At 47.4% G+C, this 22,496-nt stretch overlaps 1 protein-coding gene across 9 annotated transcripts in view; it reads right to left on the reverse strand.

The window, feature by feature from the left end:
• ZDHHC14 (zinc finger DHHC-type palmitoyltransferase 14) overlaps positions 1-22,496 on the reverse strand; it is a 278,576-nt gene that overhangs the window by 161,489 nt on the left and 94,591 nt on the right. Inside the window, exon 2 of one of the 9 annotated variants that reach the window (XM_070603102.1) lies at positions 11,675-11,976. The exons of 5 other annotated variants lie outside the window; for them this stretch is intronic. In XM_070603102.1, coding sequence (XP_070459203.1) covers positions 11,675-11,700 — 26 coding nt within the window. In that variant the 5' untranslated portion in view covers positions 11,701-11,976. Of the gene's footprint in view, positions 1-1,760; positions 2,139-11,674; positions 11,977-22,496 lie in introns of those variants that run through there. 3 more of the 9 variants (XM_070603099.1, XM_070603095.1, XM_070603096.1) reach the window with 3 other exon arrangements.

The raw sequence follows: 22,496 nt of genomic DNA on the forward strand, positions 1-22,496 counted from the left end.
TACAGAAGCCCTACCTACATAGACCTTAGAGATAGTCCTGGGTGAAGCTATGTGGCCACTATGCTTGACTTGACCTTTCCCCCTCAGAACTTCACTAGGGAGCTAGAGCTGGAGTCCCAGAATTGTGGGGTATGGGTGTGTGATTTTTGGCTCCAAGAAAGAATATGGCAGGAAGAGGAATCGGCTTTATCAGAACAGGCATTCCTGGCCATGGAAAGGTGTGGAATTGGAATGAAGCATATAAAGAAATGTGCTTTGTGAGCAAGAGGACCACAGATGCTTTTTGATCCATCCTTATCTTTGGCCTGGTAGGAGGGTTTTCTCATGCTCCAGTTTTTCTCACTGGAGCGGCCCCATCCTGACTACACCTGTTCCACTTCAGCGGGCATCACAGAGATCTATGCAGCGCCTTCCCTTGCATGACTCTCTGTTGAGTGGGGAATATTCAAAACATCCTCCACCCACACACTGCCTGACTGGTGGGGAACCATCAAAATGGCATTTCATTCTTTTATCATTTACTGAAAGAGAAAAAAAAAAGGAGGCAAGAAGAAAGCCCCAACCTTGTTTTACCCTCTCGAAATGCAGTCTTTACTGGCATAAGAATGTTATAGAGGTTAAATAATAAGAATGTTGGTTATTTTATTTGCTGAGTTCATGCACATTTGCTGAATAATGCTGATAAACGTAATTTGTTCTTCAAACAAATCTTAGACTGACATTCAGCAAACATTTATTGCACACCCCCCCGCCATACTCGAATAAAAATGGAGCCACTTAAATGTTGCTTGGTGGCTTCACTATAGAAAGTTTCTAACAGTAATGCAAACTTAGAGCTCACCCTAAGCAAAAGATTTTAAAGGTTCTCTGATTTCCCCTTTAAAAAAAAGAGTGAAAAGGAATATTAGCTTATCCTTGCCTAAGGCCATTCCACATTTCCACACACAGCAGCTATGCAAACATATCTACAAAAATGACTGTTGAGAATTTGAGCATTTTAAATTTAATTCGAGACGTATTTGGAGATTCAGAATAAGAAAATGTAAAAGTTTAGCTTGACATAATTAGATATATTTCTGAATCCATGGTCCATTATGAATAGCAAGAATTCAGGCTTCTCTTTTGTTGGCGTTTTTTGTTGAAATCTCTTTTGGTTTCTTCTTGCTGAAAACACTGCTTTACAATTATAGAATGCTGTTTTTCAGAAAAGCTTACCCAGGTTAGCCATCCATAAGCTCATTCACCACCTAACATGCTACAGTCTGCACGTTTGTCTGCCCTCAAAGTTCATATACTGAAACTTACCCCCCAGTGCGGTAGTTCTGGGAGGGGGGGATTTTGGGAGGTGATAGGTCATGAGGGTGGAGCCCTCATGAATGGGATTAGTGCCCTTATAAAAGAGACCTCAGAGAGCTCCCTCCCCCTTCTGCCATGTGAAGAGACAGCAAACAGACGTCCGTCTGTGACCCAAGAAGGAGGCCCTCACCAGACACGAAAATTCTGTTGTTTGTAAGCCACCCAGACTATGGTATTTTTCTTATAGCAGCCGAAGACCCAACATAAGGAGGACTGTGCTAGAGGACAGCACCCTGGGAGGCCACCGGAGCCTCCACGGCTGCCTACACCACACACCACAGAAACACGAAGCATCCAATCAAAGGAGAGCTTGACGCAACGCCATGTGCTGAGTGCCACCAGGGGCCAGCACAGAAGCAGGGACCAGCGGTCCGAAGTCAACACAGCTATCCTAAGAAGCTCACCTGCTTAGTGAACATCCTGCTGACGTCCACAATCTCGGATCTGCATGCTTGACCCAACCTGCTCCTCGCAGTGGCTTCTGTCTTGCCTCCTCACCCCCCTCGGAGCCTCGCCTCTCACCATCCTGCTCCATTCTCTCCTTGTCATTTGGATCCAATGTTTGTCAACGTTTCCCTCCATTGTCTTCTCTCTTCTCAACCACATCCTGGTTCTCTGACCTCAGCAGCCCCTCGCAGCTGGTTCAGCTGAGCCCCTCCAGCCTGGGGTCTCATGGACCCCTCTTCCTCTCCCTCGGGCTTGGTCCTGGCAGCAGAAAACTCACAGCTTGGGCTTTGCAACCATATTTCTCTCACTAACGCCCACGTCACTTGTTATTTTCCTGCTCCAAACCTCCAACTCTTCCCTGCCAGAGAAGGCGCGGACTCCTGGGCTGCCCTTACGCCCCAACCAGCTTTCCTTCACTCCTCCCAAAATTGAGATGCAATCATTAACCCAAACTTCTCCACATTTCCCCAAAATGCTTGCACTGCCCTCCTTCTATACCTTTACTGACGCCATTCTTTGCTGCCTCCTCCTCCTATAAAACCCTGGCTCCCCCACAGGGCACACCCACTGCTCCTTCCTTGAACCCTCAGCACATGTCCATCATAAATGTTTGCTAAACCAGTGAAACAGAAAATGCAGAAAGCTTGTATTCTATTCCAATTTTGGACCACTTAAAAAAAAAATCTCACGGTTACATAGGACAACAAAGTTAGAGCTTATTGAAAGGCTTCAAAATACAGACGTTTGCATCTCTTCCGTGCTTGGCAAGAAATATACAAATGGAAGAAGCTTTGGACAGGGCGGGGGCAGGGAGGCGTTTGCAAAAACTCTCAGTCTCCTTGGGGTACAGTTTTCCTACATCCATTTTAAAAGGAAAGAAATACAAACCCAGAGAAGAAATCTTAGGAGGGCCTAGCCCCTTTTAATAGCGTAACACAGCTGTAAAGAAGAGCTGATGATGATTCCAAGTTACATCATTTCCAGGGAAACACGAGATCAGAAAATACAGTCTTTCTGTGGCCAAGAAGACAAGAAGAAACTTTCAAGTTGTCAATGAGCATTTTATCACTTGCCCGTTGGATTGGCCATCCCTGGTATTATTTAAATACAGGATATGTATTCAGGATATGAAATGGATTTGAGATTAGGCATTCAGGAAATGAAACGGATTGGAGACCTTGAGCCTACAAAATGCAATTGAACATTTTCTCTCTTTGAATTTATTCGATTTTTTTTAAAGTTATTTCCCTTTGAGCTTCCTTAATGAAGCAAAGTGAACTGCATTACAACGAAGTATTTTACGAGAATGGCTGTTCTCAAAGGGGCAGCAATCTCCCAGAAAAGGAAGTTATGTTCCTCTCTATGAAGATCTGCCTGCAGTGTTGGGTCTCTTGCACGGATTTGGAAAGAACTTCTGGAGCCCTGAAGTCCAGTCCGCATGGTATGTCCTGGCTGCCCTCTGTAAACCTCTTTCAAATGGAAATAATAACAAATGCCCTGTCTACCCTTCCCGGTGGAAAGATTCAGAGGAGAGGATGGTTCCATCTTATTGGGGTCACTGCCATCAGGATGTCTAGACAGAAGGCCTGCAGAGCCCCCAAGGAGGGTGCGGACAGAAGGGAGGTCAGAAAGGCCCAGGACCAGCATCCAGAGGCAGGTGGTCTCCCACCCCATTTCAAACAGCTCGCAGGCAGGGCCCAGAACTTCACAAACAGTACAAGTGACCTCCCTGGGACTCTGGCCTCTGCCTTTCAAAAATTTAGAGACGTTAAGGTACCTTAGAGATGATCAGGTTCGACCCACTCATTTTAGAGCTGAAGCAACTGAGGAAATGTCCATGCCACTCCAGCACCTGGGGCCATGCCAGCACCCTGCAGGGCTCCAGGGGGACCACACTTGTTCACAAGCAAGGGCACGCAAATCCACGTAAAAACACACTCCTGGACTCCACTCTTTTCGGGCATGAAAGCTGTGATACCTGAGTGTGTTGCTGTGGAGGGCTGACAATTAGAACCGAGGGCCAAGCTTGAAGAAAGAGGAGCCGCTGAAGCCTCAGAGAGACTCAGAGACACAGACAGGACCACTTCTAAACACTCACCAGGTCGAAGACAGGGGCCTATAGTCACTGTGGGTGCTGGCCAATTGCCCAGACCAGCCGGAGGGACCTGGGGCTGGAGACACTGAGTGGCTCCCTCCCGGGAGAGGCTTCTCCACCCCCAAGACCCCAGGACAGCATCCTGGATCAGGGGGTGAAGTTCCCCCACAGAACTCTGTGAATTTCCAGAGCCGCATGCACACAGAACCCCTCCTGGGGGCATCCTCTAGCCCCGGCTTCCCGTTCACAGCTCAAGCTTTTCTGAGTCGTCTCCCACAGCTGGGGGTCCATGGGTTGGGAGGGCTTTCATACTATGTTGACTGTTTTCCCCTGAATATGTATTTGATGGGCACGCTTCTGGCTTCAGGGATTGTTGAAACAATCGGCTGCCAGGAGGATTCTGTCACTCTTCTCCATCACTGAGGCCCTCCCAGCAAAGCTCCCTTCTGTCTGTGTGTCCTGGCTGTTACAGAGCCCCTCACCCGGGGGTAACAGGTCTGATTTCCATTCTCCCCCTACCCTGAGCACCCCGGCAGGACTCAGACCGTCCTCCTGGTCTGTGGTCGTCCAGCTTATTCTCGTTGCACACAGCGCTCACCACAGGGTCCTGGTACCTGCCTCCCTGCCTCCCATTGCATCATCTACAGCATCATCTACAGCATGATGGTTGTGGGACTGTGCGACCCCCACTCTGATGCTGGGCTTCCTGCCTGCCTGCCACCTTCTGTGGAACCCTTCACTGACAACGAGTATCCGTGTCCCCCAAGGGCCTGCCCTCGGAGGAGGCAGAGAAAGAACAGAGGCCCAGTGCAAGAGGCTTCGGGGAGGCTGAATTCTGCCTCCAACATGGCAGCTGCTCAGGAGCACAGAGAAGGAGCAAAGGGCATAGAAGTTTCCGTGAATACGCCTGAAACCCAAACACAGCTGGAAGGTCTACAGCCGTGATGGGGCACGGAACACACAGGCAGATCTCCCAAAAAAAGAGAGCAATCCCACGTCACAGGGTGACATACGAAAACAAACACTTCCATCAGAATATTTTCAGTGCTCCAGAAAATAACATTTGGAGCTGGGGGGAGGGAAGGGCAGGACAGAGAGGGAGAGTGAGGGAGGGAGAGAGGGAGGGGAGAGGGAAGTGGGGGAGAGAGAGAGACACACAGAGCGTGTACATTTGCTGGGGGGACTCAAATGATGGGCAAAAGCGAATCGCCGCTGTTGAAATCCCACTGCTGATGCTCCCTGAAGCCATCCGAGGGTTGGGTGGGAGGGAAGAGAGCTCCTTGGAGCCAAGAGTAGTGTCAAAAGCCACTTACGGCCTATGAGACTTGGGTAAGTCTCTTTCCAATGAGGGTAAGCCTCATTCATTCAGTCTTTCATTCAAGCTTTTGTTGCATATGTTCTGTGTGCCACACACTGTGCTAGGCACGAGGGATAAAGCCAGACATGGAAGGTGGAGGAGGAGGAGGAGGAGGAGGGGTGAGGACAGCAGGAAGGGGAAGAGAGGAGGGGGAGGAGAGGGGAAGGAGGAGGGGAGCAGAAGGAGGAGGGGAGCAGAAGGAGGAGGCCCGAGGCTCCCCTCTGATGGAGCTCAGGTAGGTGAAGGAGCCTTAGTCAAGCAGTCACGCTAATCAGGGGATAAGCAAGCACTGAGATCAGCGCCCTGAGGAAAAGAGTGTTTCTCTCAGAGTGTGAAACCAAGAGTGACCCAGACGGGAGGCTCAGGGCACAGGGGGCTGAACACCTTCTCCAAGAAGGCACGTTTCACAGATGAAAGATCGCGATGAAAGGCACAGAGTGGAATCCCTGACCAAACCATCAGGAATCTGGAGTTCCTCTCATCTTGGACTCCTCTCCTCTCATGCCCACATCCAACCCCTCAGGAAAGCCTGTCAATTCTATCTCAAACCACATCTCTTGTAGGACCACCTCTGTATCTACCCCAACACAGCCTGGTCCGGGTGCCGCCAGGTTTGCCTGGACCATTGCAATAGCAACTTAGTCAGTCTCCCCACTTCTGCCCTTTCACGTGCAGGGGCAGGAAACTTTAAAACTACAAGGTAACTCCTCTGCTTAAAATCTTCCAATGGCTTCCCATCCCACTCAGAATAAAACCCCACACTGTAACTCTGACCCCCAGGACCCGATCCTGCCATGACTCTATGTCCTTTCACCTTCCCCCACTCCTTCCCTTCCCACTGCCTTTTTCGCTGCTCTGAGAATATGCTAGGCCTTTGCTCTTATGATGCACCCCTCCTGGAATGTCTTACTCAGAGCATTCCCCATTCCACAGAGGTCCCTACTCAAGGCCTCCTACCGGCCTTTTCATGACCATCTTAGCCCCCTGCTGTCCCCCTACTTGGAGCTGGTCCAGGTGAGACCCGGTTGTTCTCATGAAGGAGCCACTGCTAGTTCTGAGCAGGCAGGTGACAGATGGGGCTTGAATATGGAAAGGATGTGCCTGGCCCCGGAGGGGATGTGGGCAGACCTGTACTTAGGAAGGAGGTGCTGGTGGTTTAGACCAAGGTGATGGGAGAGGACATAAGCGAGGAGGCTGGTTTTCTTCCCCTGTGAAGTGGGAATAAGAATAGTGCCTGCCTGGAGGGCTGCTATGTGGAGTAAGTGACTTGGCCTGGTGCTCAGTCACCGCTGGCGGTTGATGTTATGATTAAGAAGGTGGTTCTGGCAGGGAGGAGCACTCCGGCTTCTCCGAGCCAGCCCCTGTGGTGGAGCTGGGAGCCTCTGCAGCGGCTCAAGTCGGGGAGCTCTGCGCGCTTGTGAAATGGCAAATCAGCCCAAGAGATAATTCAATAATGAAAATAATTAATCCTCAGGCTTACAAGTGAGATGCTTGCCACTTATGGAGGCTGTCATTACAATCACTCCCAGCCTATTCTGCATCCATTCCAATCCCTTTTATCTGCCAATTTACGGAGCCAGAGCTGCTAATGAGGGACAGCCAAGGCCACCTGTCAATAAAGTGCCTTGTCACCAGACTTGAGATGAAGGGGTCTGGGGACTCCCCACCAAAATGGTTGATTGGGTTTGATTTCTGAATATAACAAATTAAATTTTAGTGTAGAAATTCACATGCAGCTCATTCACAGAAGTTGAAGAAAAAAAATTGAGAGGAAACCTATATGATCTCATCACACATGCGTTCATCAAGTCCTACAGTTTTCCCATTTACCAAGCCTCGCATTTCATCTCCTCTCTTCCCATTTCCAGGGACATCCATCGACCTAGCCCATTCCATCACTCCATAAATACTCATTGAGGACACACTGAACGCAGAGAGACTGCCAGGTGCTGTGGGGGAGCACAGCATGGATGAGGTTCCTGCCCTCGATTCTAAGAAGACAGAAAAAGCTCTGAATGTGGGATCTATCTTCAGCAAAAGATAAAACCCCAAGGAGCAGAGAAGGTGACGGGACCTCTTAACACACCTCTCCTTTTGTTCACACAGCCCCCCTGCAGGGTGGGCACACACCCTTGAATGTGGCAGTGCAGGATGAGGTGACAAATGGGGATACCATCTGATGAGGGAATAAGAAATGTCCCGCACTGAGGAGGAAGTGCAGTGCAGGAGATGGCACCCTCTCAGGACCATGGCCTGGGCGCTGCAGCTCAGACCCTCAGGACACACCCTCAGGGGATGCGGTGCCCTGCCCCCCCCCCCCCCCCCCCGGTCCTGTTCCCCGTGCCTCTCTCCATCCCCTCCTCCCACTGCCAACTTCTACTCGTGGATCTACTGACCTCACACACCCCTGATTTCTGCTTTCCCTCATTCATCTTTTCACACTGAGCCAGGTAGGTTGAGATAGAAAGTGCTAGAAGATTTTAGGGGAGTGGGCCATGATTGTGGGAGGCAGATGTGGGAAAATTCAGAGGGGAGAGACCAGGGAGGGTGCTGCAGGCACCGTGCTGGGGGGCTGAGGAAGAGAGTGGACACATTGTGTGGGCACCAGGCGAAGACACCTTTAGAAAGGTGGATGCAACCATAAGGGGGTCCCGCTGTCTCTACTGCTCTGGAGTTTGCAATTTAAACAATGGACTAGCATTTGTATTGTTTTGGCCTTTTTGCTACAACTAACAAAAGCCTCATCTGGACCTCTTTGCTCCTTTGTTGAATGCCAGTATTTTCTTAGGAGAAATTCCTAGAATGGGACATTAGGGTCAAGGATGTGCTTTTTTTTTTTTTTTTCCAAGAACTTTTTGTTTGTTTTGTAATTAATTTATTTTTAATTAATTTTTTTATTGAGGTGGCATTGGTTTATAACATATTAATTTCAGGGCTACATTATTGTATTTCAATTTCTGTGTAGACTACTAAAACTTTTGATTCGCATTGCTGAACTGCTGATCAAAACGTTTGCACCAATTTACAAACCTGGAAGCAGTACACAGTGTTGCCCATTTCCCTGTCAACAATGGTTATGATTAAATGGTTACCTGTTCATCTAACAGGCGAAAAATGGGCTCCTTTTCCTTTCTTTGATTATTAACAGTTTGACCAGTTTCTTTTATGTTTATGAATCATTTGTACTTTTTTGTGTGTGAATTGTCTGTATACACTCTTAATGAGTTTCTCTACTGAGTGAGCGTTTATGTTGATCTTTTGTCTAACAAGCGTCTTGCAAATACTTTTCCGTCTTTGTTGTCTTTAAACTTAAGAGGGTTTGTTTTCACCCAACCTTTAAATTTCATGTAGCAAAATTTACCAAACTTCTCTGGATTTCATTTAATGCCTGTAAGTCCTTCTTCATCCAATATTATATAAGTAGCCTCTGATAGTTTTTCAACTGCTTTTATGTTTTCACTTATTTAAAATAAAATTTTAATCTATCTAGATTTGATGTAAAGTTTACCATAAACCTATCTGAGTTTATAACGAATTAAATTCTTATATATTCTCAGGTCTTATTCGGTGTCATTAACTTCTCTGTCTAGCTTGGGATCACAACCATATGGCTTTTGTTATTATTGAATTAATAACAATTATTTATAAACAAAAATGCCCCCCTCCTCCCACCCTTCAATACTTACTTTTCAGAGTTATTCCAAATACATTCATACATTTTTTTCTTTCAGATGAACTCAAGAATTATTTCAAAAACTTCCCCCCAAAAGTCGTGTCGTAATTCAACTGGAATTGTTAAATTTATATCGACTAATTTCGGGCAGAACTGACATCTTTACTATATTGAATTTTCTATCTAGATACTTTATATAATTCTCTATTTATTCAAATGTGCTTTTGTATCCCTCAGTTGGTTTTATACTTTGTTTTCCCTTATGAATACTGTACATTTCTTGTTAAGTTTATTCCTAGGTATAAACTATTTAGGTATTGGGTTGAAATTCTGAATGATTTTTATTATATTTTCAGTTGGTCATTGTATTAAGGAAGCATTTTCTTTAATCTATAAGGAGCATCTGAGATGTCTCATATTATTTCTAATAGTTTGGGATCTCTGACTTTTCATTCCTTTCCTGGAAAAAGATAGACAATCACATCTTCGGCAAATAATGGTAATTTTGCCTCTTTCTTTTCACTCCATTATACCTTTTATTTTATTTCCTTGTCAAATTGAATTGGCCATTGCTTCCAGAAGAATTCTAACTGACAGCGCTTGAGGGAACATGCTTGTCCTGCTCTTAACTTTACTGAGAATTTCGACACGAGGAATGTGTCCAGAACCTTTGAATTCACCTGGGTGACTATCCAGCCTGGATTTTTCCACCTTATCTACATGGATACTATTGGTCGCAAGGTCATTGTTTTATTGCACTGCTTTGGAAACTGCAAGTTCTCAGATTACACACTGAATCAACTCCACACTCAACGCTTCTCACACTAGCTCTTTGGGACCTCCAGCAATGATGCTGCCCCTCCCTCTGGTACCCGGAGGATGCCCGCATTCGCCTCCTCCTGCACTTTCCACGGTGGCTCCTCATCTCATCAGGAAGGAACCAAATCACGAAGGAGGAAGCCTGCAGTCCTTGTTATCCAAATCATTAGTTACATGATCCTGGTTAACTTATGTCTCTAAGCCTTGTTTCTCTTATATGAAAATAGAGACACATCTTGTAGTATTACCTTAAGATTTAAATAACATAATTTTTGTAAAGTTCTCGCCAGAGTGCTTGGTATTTACAGGCATTCAATAAGGTAGCTGTGACTATTATTCTTATCACTACTACCCTCACTTCTTGCTCCCCTTCTCTGTGGCTTTATTCATGCGCTTTTCCTCCCTTCGGCACCACCTCACCCAAGCGGCTTATGCTTCTTGTCCTCCGTACAAGGCAACAGCCAACATTTCTTCCAAAGTCCACCTCATGGCTCAACTTTTCCATGAGACCCCTCTTGACTTAGTGAATGTGCCCCCCAAACTCTCGTGTGTGTGTGTACACGTGTTCTCAACATTTTATATACAATTCATGTGACATTATGCACTTGATTATGTGTTGCCTTTAGAATTTTCTAGATAACTGCAAGTGGAAATTAATTGTTGGTATCATATAAATACACCTTGCCTTTCTAATTAGATTAAACAGTTTTGAAGGCCCAGGATCACATCTGCCTCTTCTTTATCACCCACAGACCCCGGTGCCTTGAATAGTGCCATGTTTCCAGATGAAGAATATGTGCCTTCTTGGTTAATTTTCAAATATTAAGTGCATAAAATTACCCAAGTTATTTTCCTGATCCAAATTCAAGCATGTAAAAACAGAATTGGGAAAACTGTGAATAAACAATGATTATATCTGCTTAGAGACACCGAGTATAGTTTTCGAGATCCTCATAAGTCTTCATGTCCCCATGTCCGCCAGCCCATAAAAGATCTGTTTTCTCTCCCCCAGCAGCTTTCCCATTTCAGCAAATGGCATAAGCACCCACTCTGTATCCCTGTCTGGAAGCCTAGGGGTCACCTTTGAGCCCTCCCTGTCTCTCACTCCCCAAGCCCATCCCACTGACTCCAGTACAGAGCTTCTACCTCCCACATCTGTCCACATCTGCTCATCTCCCCTGACAGCACCCAATCCTGGTCAGTACTCTTCCCACCCAACCCACTGCTCACTCAACAGCCAGAGCGAGCTTTCAAAACCACACGTCTGATCCTGTCACTCCCAATAAAAATCCCTCAGTGACTTCCCACAATACTGGGAGGAAAATCCACGTTCTTGGTTCTACAGCCTGCGCTCTGGCTCCTGCCTGGCTCTCCGAGCCTGTCTTCCCGCCCTGTCTCCTTGGCTCTCTCAGCCTCCGCTGCACTAGCTCCTAACTTTGCTCGGCCACCCCAGCTGCCACCTTGCACAGCCTTCTCCTCATTCAGGCTTCAGGCTTTTCCTATCAATTATCTGAGGTCAGTCCCCCCTCCCATCCCCAAATATTTTTCTCCATCTCGGGATGCTGTGGGTTTCCTTCCTCACAATCTTTCATTGTGTTGACTTGCTTGCTCTTGGTCTGGGTTTCCCAATAGACTGAAGGCTCCATGAGGGAGTGGAACACATGTGTCTTGTTCCCTATGAAACACTCAACAGGCACTCAATAAATATCTGTCAAGTATATGAAGATGCCCAGACAATGAGAGCTCGTTCTAGAAAGTGGCCTCATGGATCTAGGGAGCTGCACAGGGCATTTAGATAGCCAGCCTTCATAGACTGGGACAGGCCCACTTTCTTTACAGGCAGAGTTCCTGGTGCATAAATGCTCAATAAATGTTTGTTGAATGAATATGGAGAAAAGTACCAGTGCATCCAAATTCTGTGACTTACCAGTCTAGGAGGTGTGTGCGAGTCATCTGGCCTCTTTGCACCAGGGATTCAACACGTATAGAAACAGAGAAATATCTGTTCTCAAGTTCTTCTGAGGATGTTGTAAGGACAAAAACCGTCTGTGCTAGGGGGTTGGTCCTGTAGCCTGGTGGTTAAAGTTCCTCGCGTTCACTTTAGCAGCCTGGGGTTCTCGGGTTTGGATCCTGGGCGCGGATCAGCACACCACTCATCAAGCCTTGCTGTGGCAGCATCCCACAAACAAAGCAGAGGAAGATTGGCACAGACGTTAGCTCAGGGCTTATCTTCCTCAAGCAAAAAAAAAAAAAAGAAGAAGAAGAAGGTTGGCAATGGATGTTAGCTCAGGGCAAATTGTCCTCACCAAAAAAAAAAAAAAAAAAACCAAAAGCAAAAACAAAAAAACCTGTCTATGACAATGCTTTGAAGTACACGTTGCCTTAAGAAAGGCAAAAGTATTCTTGTTCTTATCCTGACATTTTAAGACTCACCACAGTGTGCCCTGCTGAGTTTGGCTCCATCAGGCAGGGTTTTGGCTTCTAGTCTTACCAAATTCAGGCCCCTCCCTAAGAATAACCACCACACCCCTTTCAAAATCCAGACGGCAGCCACTCCAGGATGCCTCAACAAGCTTTACATTCTACCCTGAAAATGCTTCTAAATATGAAACTTCTAAGAAATAAGAATAATGTTACAGGATTTTTTTAAACTAGTCAATGAAAGTAATTGAAAGGAAAACAAAGGTGTTTAAAAAAACTTGTCCGTTTTCCTCGCAAATTTCAAAACCCAACACTTCTTGTCGGGATTGTCTTGGGGGCAGCTTTATGCTATGATAGCTTTTACGAAGAAAGCAGTTACACTTGCGCGTGTGCTTTGTTTTATATGTCAGGTTAACGTTACAATTTAAGCCTTCAGCAAAGCTCTCCTTTCCTAAACATTTCAACTCTTAGAAGAGCGAGAATAAAACTGAAAAAGCGATGTAAGATTCCCTCTAAGTTTGAAGGAATAGTTGTTAATCGGAGGAGGGAGGAGGCGGGCTTTTTACATTCTCAATTTGAAACATCTTCACCATTTGAGACACAATTTTGCTGTCAGCAAGCCCATTCACTTCCTCAAAAAGCACCGCACAGCTACTACAGTACACAATGCAACACAGTGTCAGGTTATCTTGCAAATCCATTAAGAACGAGTAACAACTCTTTCTCGTGCTCACAGAACACACATCCTCGATTAATTTCCAGAAATTAAGTAGGGCGTGATTGCTGCTGAGGCTCCAGCCACACAAAGGCTTCCCCACATGGAGGCTCGGATTGCAACCTCCTGGAAAGAGGAGAGGTAGCCCCGAGCCTGGCAGATGCCTGTCCAGGCAAAGGTGTGTGCTATTCTTTTTTTTTTTTTTTTGAGGAAGATTAACCCTGAGCTAACTACTGCCAATCCTCCTCTTTTTGTTGAGGAAGACTGGCCCTGAGCTAACATCCTTGCCCATCTTCCTCTATTTTATACTTGGGACGCCTACCACAGCATGGCTTTTGCCAGGCAGTGCCATGTCCCCACCTGGGATCCAAACCAGTGAACCCCAGGCCTCTGAGAAGCGGAATGTTTGAACTTAACCCCGTACCACCAGGCCGGCCCTGTGCTATTCTTAAAGCTCAACCCACATAAAGAATGAACCCCCGAGACATTTTACCAGGTCCAAACAGCCTGTGAACTGCCATTCCCTACCCACTGAAAGACCCGTAGTGAATGGTGACGTGACATTGAATGACCCAGGGACCTAACGCCAGGCTACACACTGCAACAAAAGAAGCATTGTGACAACTGAAGATCTGAAAATTAAGCTCTCAGATACCCCTAAAAAGGGTACCCTATTCAGACCTCTTAAGTTTCAGATTAAACTTTCTAGCTTTCTCTACAGGACGAGAGCACCTGCTAATAAACACATGAGTTCTACACCCTCTCCTGGAATCAGCACAAATTCAGGGGTTTTGGGGCCACAAAGGAAGTGGATTTCAGATGCAAAGACCCCCCAAAGAGTATGCCCTGGAATCCTTGCTTGAGTTCATGTCAAGAAGGAACCTGGTTCCTTGGACCCCATGCTGGGAGAGTCCCAGGTCCGAAGCCTGATCACGGTGAAGAGAGAAGATGAGCAAACCTTTTCTCCAAACCAAACCCCCTTTCATACCCCTCTCCCTGGCAGTTAAGAAGCAAGTCAGCTGCCAAAGGTCAGGCAAGGTCTGATTGCAGACGGAGAAGCAGGGGCTGAGGACCCCGGGGAGGTAGGAGGAGAAATGCATGGTGGAGCTGGCTGCCTTTCCCCTGGGAAGGGACGGTGCAGATTCTCGGACCCCATGTGGGCTGCGACTGGAGAAAATCTACTCCTGAGGAGTCCACTTCCACCAAGAAGCAAAAGGGACAGGGGACAGTCCTCCAGCACGAGGCTCCCAGCACAGGGCATCGTGTAGCTGGGTGGGGAGAGGGAAAGACGGAGAGTGACTCCGAGGCCTGGAATGGGGCGGAGACAGCAGCTCTGATGCACCCGCCTGGGGTGGAAGAGGGCCCAGGGAAAGAGAAAAATTTTTGGCTGGTGGTCAGGAAGCCGTTAGCCTGGGTTCCGCCATCTTCCTCCAGCTCCTACCTGGCTCTCAGACCCCTGTTTAATAATAATAACAACAATAACTGTAATCATATTGTTAAAAGCTCTGATTCCCAACTGTGCGCCAGGCCCCATGCCTCTGGAAGGCAGTGGGCCTAGAGGGTAAATGCTCTGATCTGGGCGTTTAATTCCATCTCCACCATTTACAAACCATGTGGCCTTAGGCAAGTCAGCATCTGTAGGCTGGGGATGCTAATCCTTTCTACCTCATGGGGTGTTATGAGGATTAAATGGTATAATGCGTGGTAAAGGCTGAAGAACCACAAGTTGATATTACTTTTTTCTTTATTTTGGATTTTCTTCAATCCTCACAGGTTTGCAAAGAAATTGAGTTCCGAGGCCACAAGAAAGGCTAATAGTGGACAGAAGACACAAGAGAAGCTCTGTGGGACTCCAGACGCCACTCACACTCTCTCCAGGGCTCCAGGGCGGGAACTGAGTCCACCCCAGCCAATGGACCAGCTGACCCAGACCAGCTGCCATTTTCCCTTCAACCTCTCTACCTAACTGTGTTGCCCTCCTGCCTGACATCCTTCTGAGATGGGTCCCATCATCTCCAGGATGAAAGCCACACTCCCTGGCAAGGTGGCCAGGGCCAGGGGACAAAGGGATAGTTCTGCATCCCCTATCAGAGACAGACAGAGACAAAGAGGGAGGGAGGGAACAAGGGAGAGAGAAGTTTCATGGAGGGAAGACTCAAGTTCAAATTTGGCTCTTTTTTGTTTTAATTTTCAACTTTTTTTTTATTATTGAGTTCATGATAGTTTACATCATTGTGAATTTCAGTTGTACATTATTTCTCATCTGTCACCATAAAAGCACTCCCCTTCACCCCCTGTGCCCACCCCCTGTGCCCCCCCCAGCCCTTTTTCCCTGGGAACCACTGAACTCAAATTTTGCTCTTTTAATGACTACTTCTGACCTTCTGGAAGTTACTTAACCTAAGTTTCAACGTCTTCACTTGCAAAATGATGAAAAATGATGACACCAATTATTTAACTCAGCTGAGGCATGCAGTAAACAGCAGTTATAATTACCTCCCAGCCCCATCTTCTGCCATTCTGCCCCGGTCACCTCACCCTGACGTGTGGACAGCTCCGCACCACGCTCCCTTGTTTTCTTCCCTTTGCAGATCCTGTTCCCTGAGCCTCACCCATCCTTTCCAGCCCTACTTCTCTACCTGGTTAGATCACATTTCCCTTTTAAGATTCCCCTCCAGCATGACTCCTCTGGGGAGGGTCCCTCCAGCTCCCTGAGAATCCCAGAGCATCAGCCGCAGGCTGCCATCTGATGACTGACCACATCTCCCTATTGCAGAGGCTGGTTTTGTTCCCATCTCCTCCACTAGACTGTTCCGTGAGAGTGCGATCAGCATCTTCTATCTCTGGACCTCAGTTCCTAGCTTTGTAGGTGCTCTCGATGTGCTTATTGAAGTGAAAATAGAAATATATGACTCAAGGTATCACTTGGAGAATTAAAACACACACACAGGAGCAAGAATCACAATTGTAGAGGGGCCAGCCTGGTGGCATAGAGGTTAAGTTTGCGTGCTCCGGTTTGGCGCCCCAGGGTTCACAGGTTTGGATCCCAGGCGTGGACCTAGCGCCGCTCATCAAGGCACGCTGTGGCAACATCCCACATAAAATAGAGGAAGATTGACACACACACACAAAAACACAGTTGTAGAATTTCAGGGCTGGAGGGAATACACACATTCATCTTGTCCATTGCTTTCATTTTTTTTTTTTTTGCTGAGGAAGATTCGCCCTGAGCTAACATCTGTTGCCAATCTTCCTCTTTTGGCTGAGGAAGATTTGTCCTGAGCTAACATCTGCACCAATCTTCCTTTATTTTGTATGTGGGTCACGGCCACCGCATTGGCGCTGACAAGTGGTGTAGGTCCGTGCCCAGGAACTGAACCCCAGCCACCAGAGCAGAGCATGCTTAGCTTAACTACTAGGCCACGTTGTCCATTGCCTTCATTTTTTGTGACGATCTCTCAACTAGAGTTTGTCAACTGCCCGAGATAATACAGGTAAGAGATGCTTGGCCCGGCAATTTTAACCAGGATGCAGAATACTCAAGTAACAGCTGAGTATCATCATGCGGCCAGGCTTAGTGGTATAAGCTTAGGGATGTCATTGGACAGAACAGTGTGTTGACTCTCTTACACATGGGACAGTTTTGTTTCTCTTAGTAGTCACCAAGAACACACGTAGGAGTCTGTCACTCAGAGACCAAGGGCCACTCACGTGCCTGATAGGATCAAACAATAGGTACCACCACCTGGAACGCAGATATAGTCATCTCATTTCCTAAGTGCCAAAATGGGGGGGAAATCAGAAACACGGGAGAAACAAGTTGGATTTTAAATTATAATTTTCTAAAAAGTTTAGCCTTTTAAGATTCAGTTGCCAGAGCTCTGTTCATCTCTGCCAGAGACACAAAATCAATGTGGGAAGAGCATGCTCTTCAGGCCAGAACAGGCCAGGGAGAGCCAGAACACCAGAACAAAAACAAACCCAAAACGCCTAACCACATAAACAAGTGGGAAAAATCTCAAGAAAGAACATTTTGGCTAAGGCTCAGAAAGGAAAATTTTAAATAAAAGGAAAGATACCAGCAGGACAAAGGAAATTATATCCCAAATTTTCTTGTTCCTACACTTCCTCGTGGAAACCTTTCTACAAACAAAATTGCCTCCCTGGGGTGAGGCTGGGGCATTTTGCAGAAAGAGAGGCCCTCTCTACAGAGAGGAGATCACCCGGCCCTGTTGGAATATTCGGGGCTCCAAGGGTCTGCCCCAAGTTCACACCTCCCAATGCTATGAAAGGAGCTCAAAACCGACTTCGGGTTAGTCCTCAAGTTCACTGTTAGGGCTGAGAGTCTCTGATCCAATGTCTACATCATTTCTAAATGCAGCACAGCCTCCCGCTTCTCTCAGCTTCACTCCCCCTAGTTATAATGGCCTGGGGAATTGTCAAAGGGAGGTTTGTCCGATTGTGTTTGCACTCCCAAAGCCCTTGGATGCCTTTACATTTTTTATTACACCGGAAGATTTCCGCAGACCACAAACAGAAATAAATCAAGAGAACACTCAGTCACGCATCGTCAAGTCCTCCAAAAGAAAGAAACTGGCCTCCACGTGGAGCAAGTGTGTGAACACACATGCGACATGGAAGCTGAAGGGACACAGAAGGGCTTTACCCACCGTCCAACTTCCCAACCCGCTCTCCTTACACACAATTTTGGCAGGAACAAGAACAATCGCCCTTCCAGCAGAAGAGACTCTAGCAATTAGCTGGTAAGGATCATGAAATGGTTTAAAAGGTTGGCCTACGTCTCAGTCAAGGCCCATCGTCATCACCATTCCTGTGAGCCTCTGTTTGCTTTGACATTTTCCCACAGTAATTTTATATAAAAGAAAACAAGTTTCCCGTTCGGGAAAAAAAATAAGATGGAAGAACGTATTTCATCCTATGTTAAGGGCAGATTTTCACGGGCGAACGATGCACTGCCCGAGGCTCCCAGGCAGACGTGTACATCAGAACTGCTGTTTTGTTAGGCATCCCCTCCTGCAAAGAACAAGGCTTGCTCTGAAATGCGAACAGAGCAGCAGCAGGGAGAAAACCAATATTTCCAAAACCGAGTGATTAAAGGAGGGCTGAGATGGCACGGTCTGTGTTGCTTCTGTGCAACAACACTGTATTTCAGCACAGTTTGGTGTGCCCTGCAAGAGAATCACATTGGAAACGCTGCTCGGAGAAGAATGTGATTGCAAATGCAATCAGCATGCTTATGGCAGCGCGGCCAAGGGCCGAAACTCACACTCTATCTCATTTTGCCTGGATGTGCTTTTGAGGATCATTAGAATGTCATCAAATCCAGACTTGAGAACAGAGCAAAATGTCACACTGAGAACAACAATTCAGCCAATTAAGCCGGGGCGCTGAAGGGCTGTGAAGAGAGTGTTGATTAGTTTGAACGTAAGGTGGATTATTTTCAGGGAGAAACAGCAAATGAAACACAGAAGTTAGAATGTTCTACACACTTGTTCGGTGCCCTCACTCTACCTCAGCCATTCGAACCAAACGTTTCCGATGGGCTATTATCAGAGGCCAAGTTTATATCTTGGCATAATTGCCCAGAAAACATCAACTCCCAGAACTTGAAGCATTCGATAGGATCACGTTTTCGTGAGTGTTCTCTCAGTGAGGTAGTCCTGATGGGAATGTCATGTGCCAAGAACTGACCAAGTTTAAAAAAAAAATGTCTGCCCTGCCTTATCGTTGAGATTTATTCTCTGAACTCAAATTTTCTCTGCTGGCACATACACAAATGCCTGATTTGGGGACACTGGCTATAATGTGGTGGCAAGGTTGCAGTCATTATTAAATGCAGTTTCCATGACACTTCTTCATGATCCCTCCCTGGCCAGCACCTTCCATCTGCAGAACGCTTCAGCATAGCATGTGGACCAGACATGAGCATTACAGAATACAGCAGTTCAACCTCCTTCAGGAGGATGCCCCACGGCCAACTCATTTATACATTTAGTCAATTAATATTTATTGAGCCCCTACCATGTGCCGGGCACAGTTCTAAGGGCTGGCATTGAAGCAATGAACAACACAGATAAGATCCATGCCCTCGGAGGGCTCAAATAAATGAGCAACGAACCCAGATTCATCAGACATTATAATTGAACCAGTTCAATTGCAATGATGGAAGCTGTTGGGACTAACCAATGTCTGCAAGGTGAAATTAAAAAGGCAGGAGGAGAACACCAGGACATGGCCAGTTTGAACTTGTACCAGCCACACAAACCTTACGCAGAACTTATAAACATGATTCTTTTCATCACTCTTATTTCAAAACAATGAGATCAATTGGAAGCAACTTGAATAGCACAATCACGATAATCCTGTGTTGAAAGACCCATCAACATAACAAAGATGTTCAAGGACGTGCAGAAGTGTATGGTGCTTTAAGGAACTGAGGCACCAAGCTAAGGGCAGAGAGGCGCAGCAACAGAGCAACACTTGCCACGACTCAGCATGAGAGGAAGAGATGGTTCTGCTGGATCTCAAGGTCAGGACACCTGGAGAGAAAGTCACCTGCGCTGGTGGCCATTGTCACCACCCAATGAGCTAAAATCAACCTTCAAAATGCATCCTAAACCCAAATTCTCTCCCTGTATCTCCAATGTCGCCACCCTGGTCGGAGCTGCCAACTTTTCTCACCTGGGCTATTGCAACAGCGTCCTACTTCTCTCCTTTCTGCCACTCTTGCCCCCATATGGCTCAGGGTCCCAAGGGGAACATCTGGCACACAAAAGGGGTGACTGGAGACAGTTGAATAAAGGGGCTCTTAACTAAAGTGTGGGCAGAACCAAGAGAAACCAACCAGAGGTGAAGCATCCCAGGGCTGACAATTGCAAGAAGCCATCACAACTCCCCGGGGTGGAAGGAGAGACTACAGGAGCTCAGGTGAGTGGAGGCGTAGGGGCGGGCCTCCTGATCAGGGCTGTGGCCTTGGGCAGATGTTCATCTACTGCCAAACTGGTGCCCCTGGGGAGAAGACGCAGGAATAAAGCCCCCCAACTTCCCTCTCCTCCTGCCTGCATTCTGCTAGTGGTGCTTCCCATTGGTCCAATCCACTCATAAGCCACCAGATGAGTAGGCTTAGTGATGCGTCCACAGAGCTCAGCCAAGTGGAAGGGGGTGGGGGGGGGGGTGAATTCAGAGAGACAAACAGGAAGTACCCAGCACACCCACCTATAAATTTGTTCTCCACACAGTCGCCAGAGCGATGGTTTCAAAACCATTAAATGGCGTTCCATCCTACAAACGCCCCACCACAGCCCACAAGGCCTGGCCTCATGGTGCCCATGATTCCCACTCCAACGCCTTCTCACACGTCACCCCAGGGGTCAGTGCTCCAGCACACTGTCCTTTATTTCCGCATGTCCTTGGGGGCAGGGGATCCACTCTGCCTAGAACACTCCCCCCAACTCCACATACAGCAGGTCCTTTTCTTCTTTCACAACCCAGTCTAAATGACGTCACCTCTTCCGAGAGGACTTGGGGGACACTGACAGTCCCCTGGATGTTCTCTTATAGCATCTTGTTACCTTTCTCAGTAACTCTTATCACAAGTTAAAATTACAGCCCTTGCTTCTTTCATTGTTCAGGGACCGGCTCCCTGACCACAGTGTAAGCAGCATGTGTGCGGGGGCCCCATCTGTCTTTCCCAGCACGGCAGCCCTGGTAACTCACACAGTGTTTGGCTCTCTATCTTTCTGGACTGCATCCGTGAATCACACTTCTAGTAGAACTGGCTGCTGTCTCAAGACTCTTGCCCTGGGTGTAACTGCTACTAACTGCATTTCACTTCACACAAAAACACAGGGCAGAAATGGTCCATCCAGGACCTATGAAGCGCCACATAACGCTCCAGCGGGCAGAGAACACACTCTGCGGATCCTTCAATGCAGCGGCTTTCAACTAGGGGCAGCACCCCTCCTCCAAGCAGCATGTGAAGTGTCAGGAGTGTTTTCTGATGCCCCAGTGTTCGGCGGGGAGAGGATACTGGCATTTGGTGGGTGGAGCCAGAGATGCTGGACATCCTGCAAGGAGCTGGCCAGCCCCGCACAGGGAAGAACTGACCAGCCCAAATGCCAATGGCGCCTCATTGAGAAATACCTCTAGCTTAGCCCCTTTGTCTGAAATGGTTGTTTTGACCCCAAACACTATCCACAATCTGTCTTTGGCTTGCAGAGCCTGCCAAGGTCCTCCACTGCCCTCAGAGCACGGGTTCACAGAAGGGCACCCTAGAAGCTAGGAGGACCCCCAGACAGGACTCCTCCTTCTTATGAGCGAGGCGGGGAGGGAGGCAGACTTGACCATCAGGAGAAGGTAAGGCTCCTGCACTGTGCCCAAGGGACTGTCAGGGACCATATCTTACTTCTATTTACACCCCCACTCAACTGAGACCATTATGTGGATGAAAATAAATGAATAAACAAACAGGAGGAGAAAAGCAAAAGTTTCTCCCTTGACAAGGTGGTTCAGAGCTGCGACTGCACCTGAGGACTCGTCAGGGATCGTGGCGACGAGCAGTCATGGTTAACAGAATCTAAGTCCCCCTGCAAAACAAACGTGCTCCTCCAGCGAAACACATGTAATAACTGAACTGATACCGACTGAGTTCCTGCCAGTTACAAGGAATGGTGCTAGAGGCTATGGAGTCACGGGACGAAAGAGGACACTTGAGCTCCTAACAGTCCAGCTGCCTGCGAGGTGAAAGAGCTGGATGCTGAGGCCTCAGCTAAGACCCAAGCTACTCACTCAGCCAGAGGATGGAGCCTGTTATTCGTTGTCACCTGAGAGGGCAGACACGTGGCCAAGCAGTGGGTACACTGGTCGGGGATGGAAGGGAAGCCACAACACCCTGAGCTTCCCCAGGTGAAAAGACACTGAAGCTGACCCCACTAGGGATGCCCCAGAACATCCTGACCCCTGGTACAGCTTCTTTCTACCACCTGCATGGGTGTGGCTGCCAATCAAGCTGCCTGCTCCCATGCCCTATGGACTTGGGGTTCTGCCTGCCTATCTCTCACGGCTGCTGCAGGCTCTGGAGCTTTTATCTTGGATTACAAATTAGCAGCAACTCCCTCGAGACCCCTCAGACAGGACATGTGCCTCTGGGTATGCCCCAGTCCCAGCCCTACCCTCTGAACTTGGCTCCACTCTTGAATCAAGGACACCTCTCTTCAGGACCAAGCCATGTACCTCTCGTTGTTTATGATCTAATAAGAGAGAGAGAGATGGCTGACTGATAGATGATAGATGATAGATAGATAGATGATTGATAGATGATAGATAGATGATTGACAGATGATAGATGATAGAAAGTTGATAGATGACAGATTGATAGCTAATTGATAGGTAGGTAGATGATAGATGGATAATAACAATTTCAGGCATTTGGTACTATCAACACTTTAGGAATGGTGCAAAAAATAGGTAATTAAGGACTATCAGGAATGGGTCAGGAGCCAGCCCCCTGGCTGAGTGGTTAAGTTCTCATGTTCTGCTTCAGCAGTCCTGGGTTCACCAGTTTGGATCCTGGACGCAGACCTAGCACTGCTCA

The sequence above is a fragment of the Equus przewalskii genome, chromosome 32 (assembly GCF_037783145.1).
Source record: "Equus przewalskii isolate Varuska chromosome 32, EquPr2, whole genome shotgun sequence".
Taxonomy (NCBI): domain Eukaryota; kingdom Metazoa; phylum Chordata; class Mammalia; order Perissodactyla; family Equidae; genus Equus; species Equus przewalskii.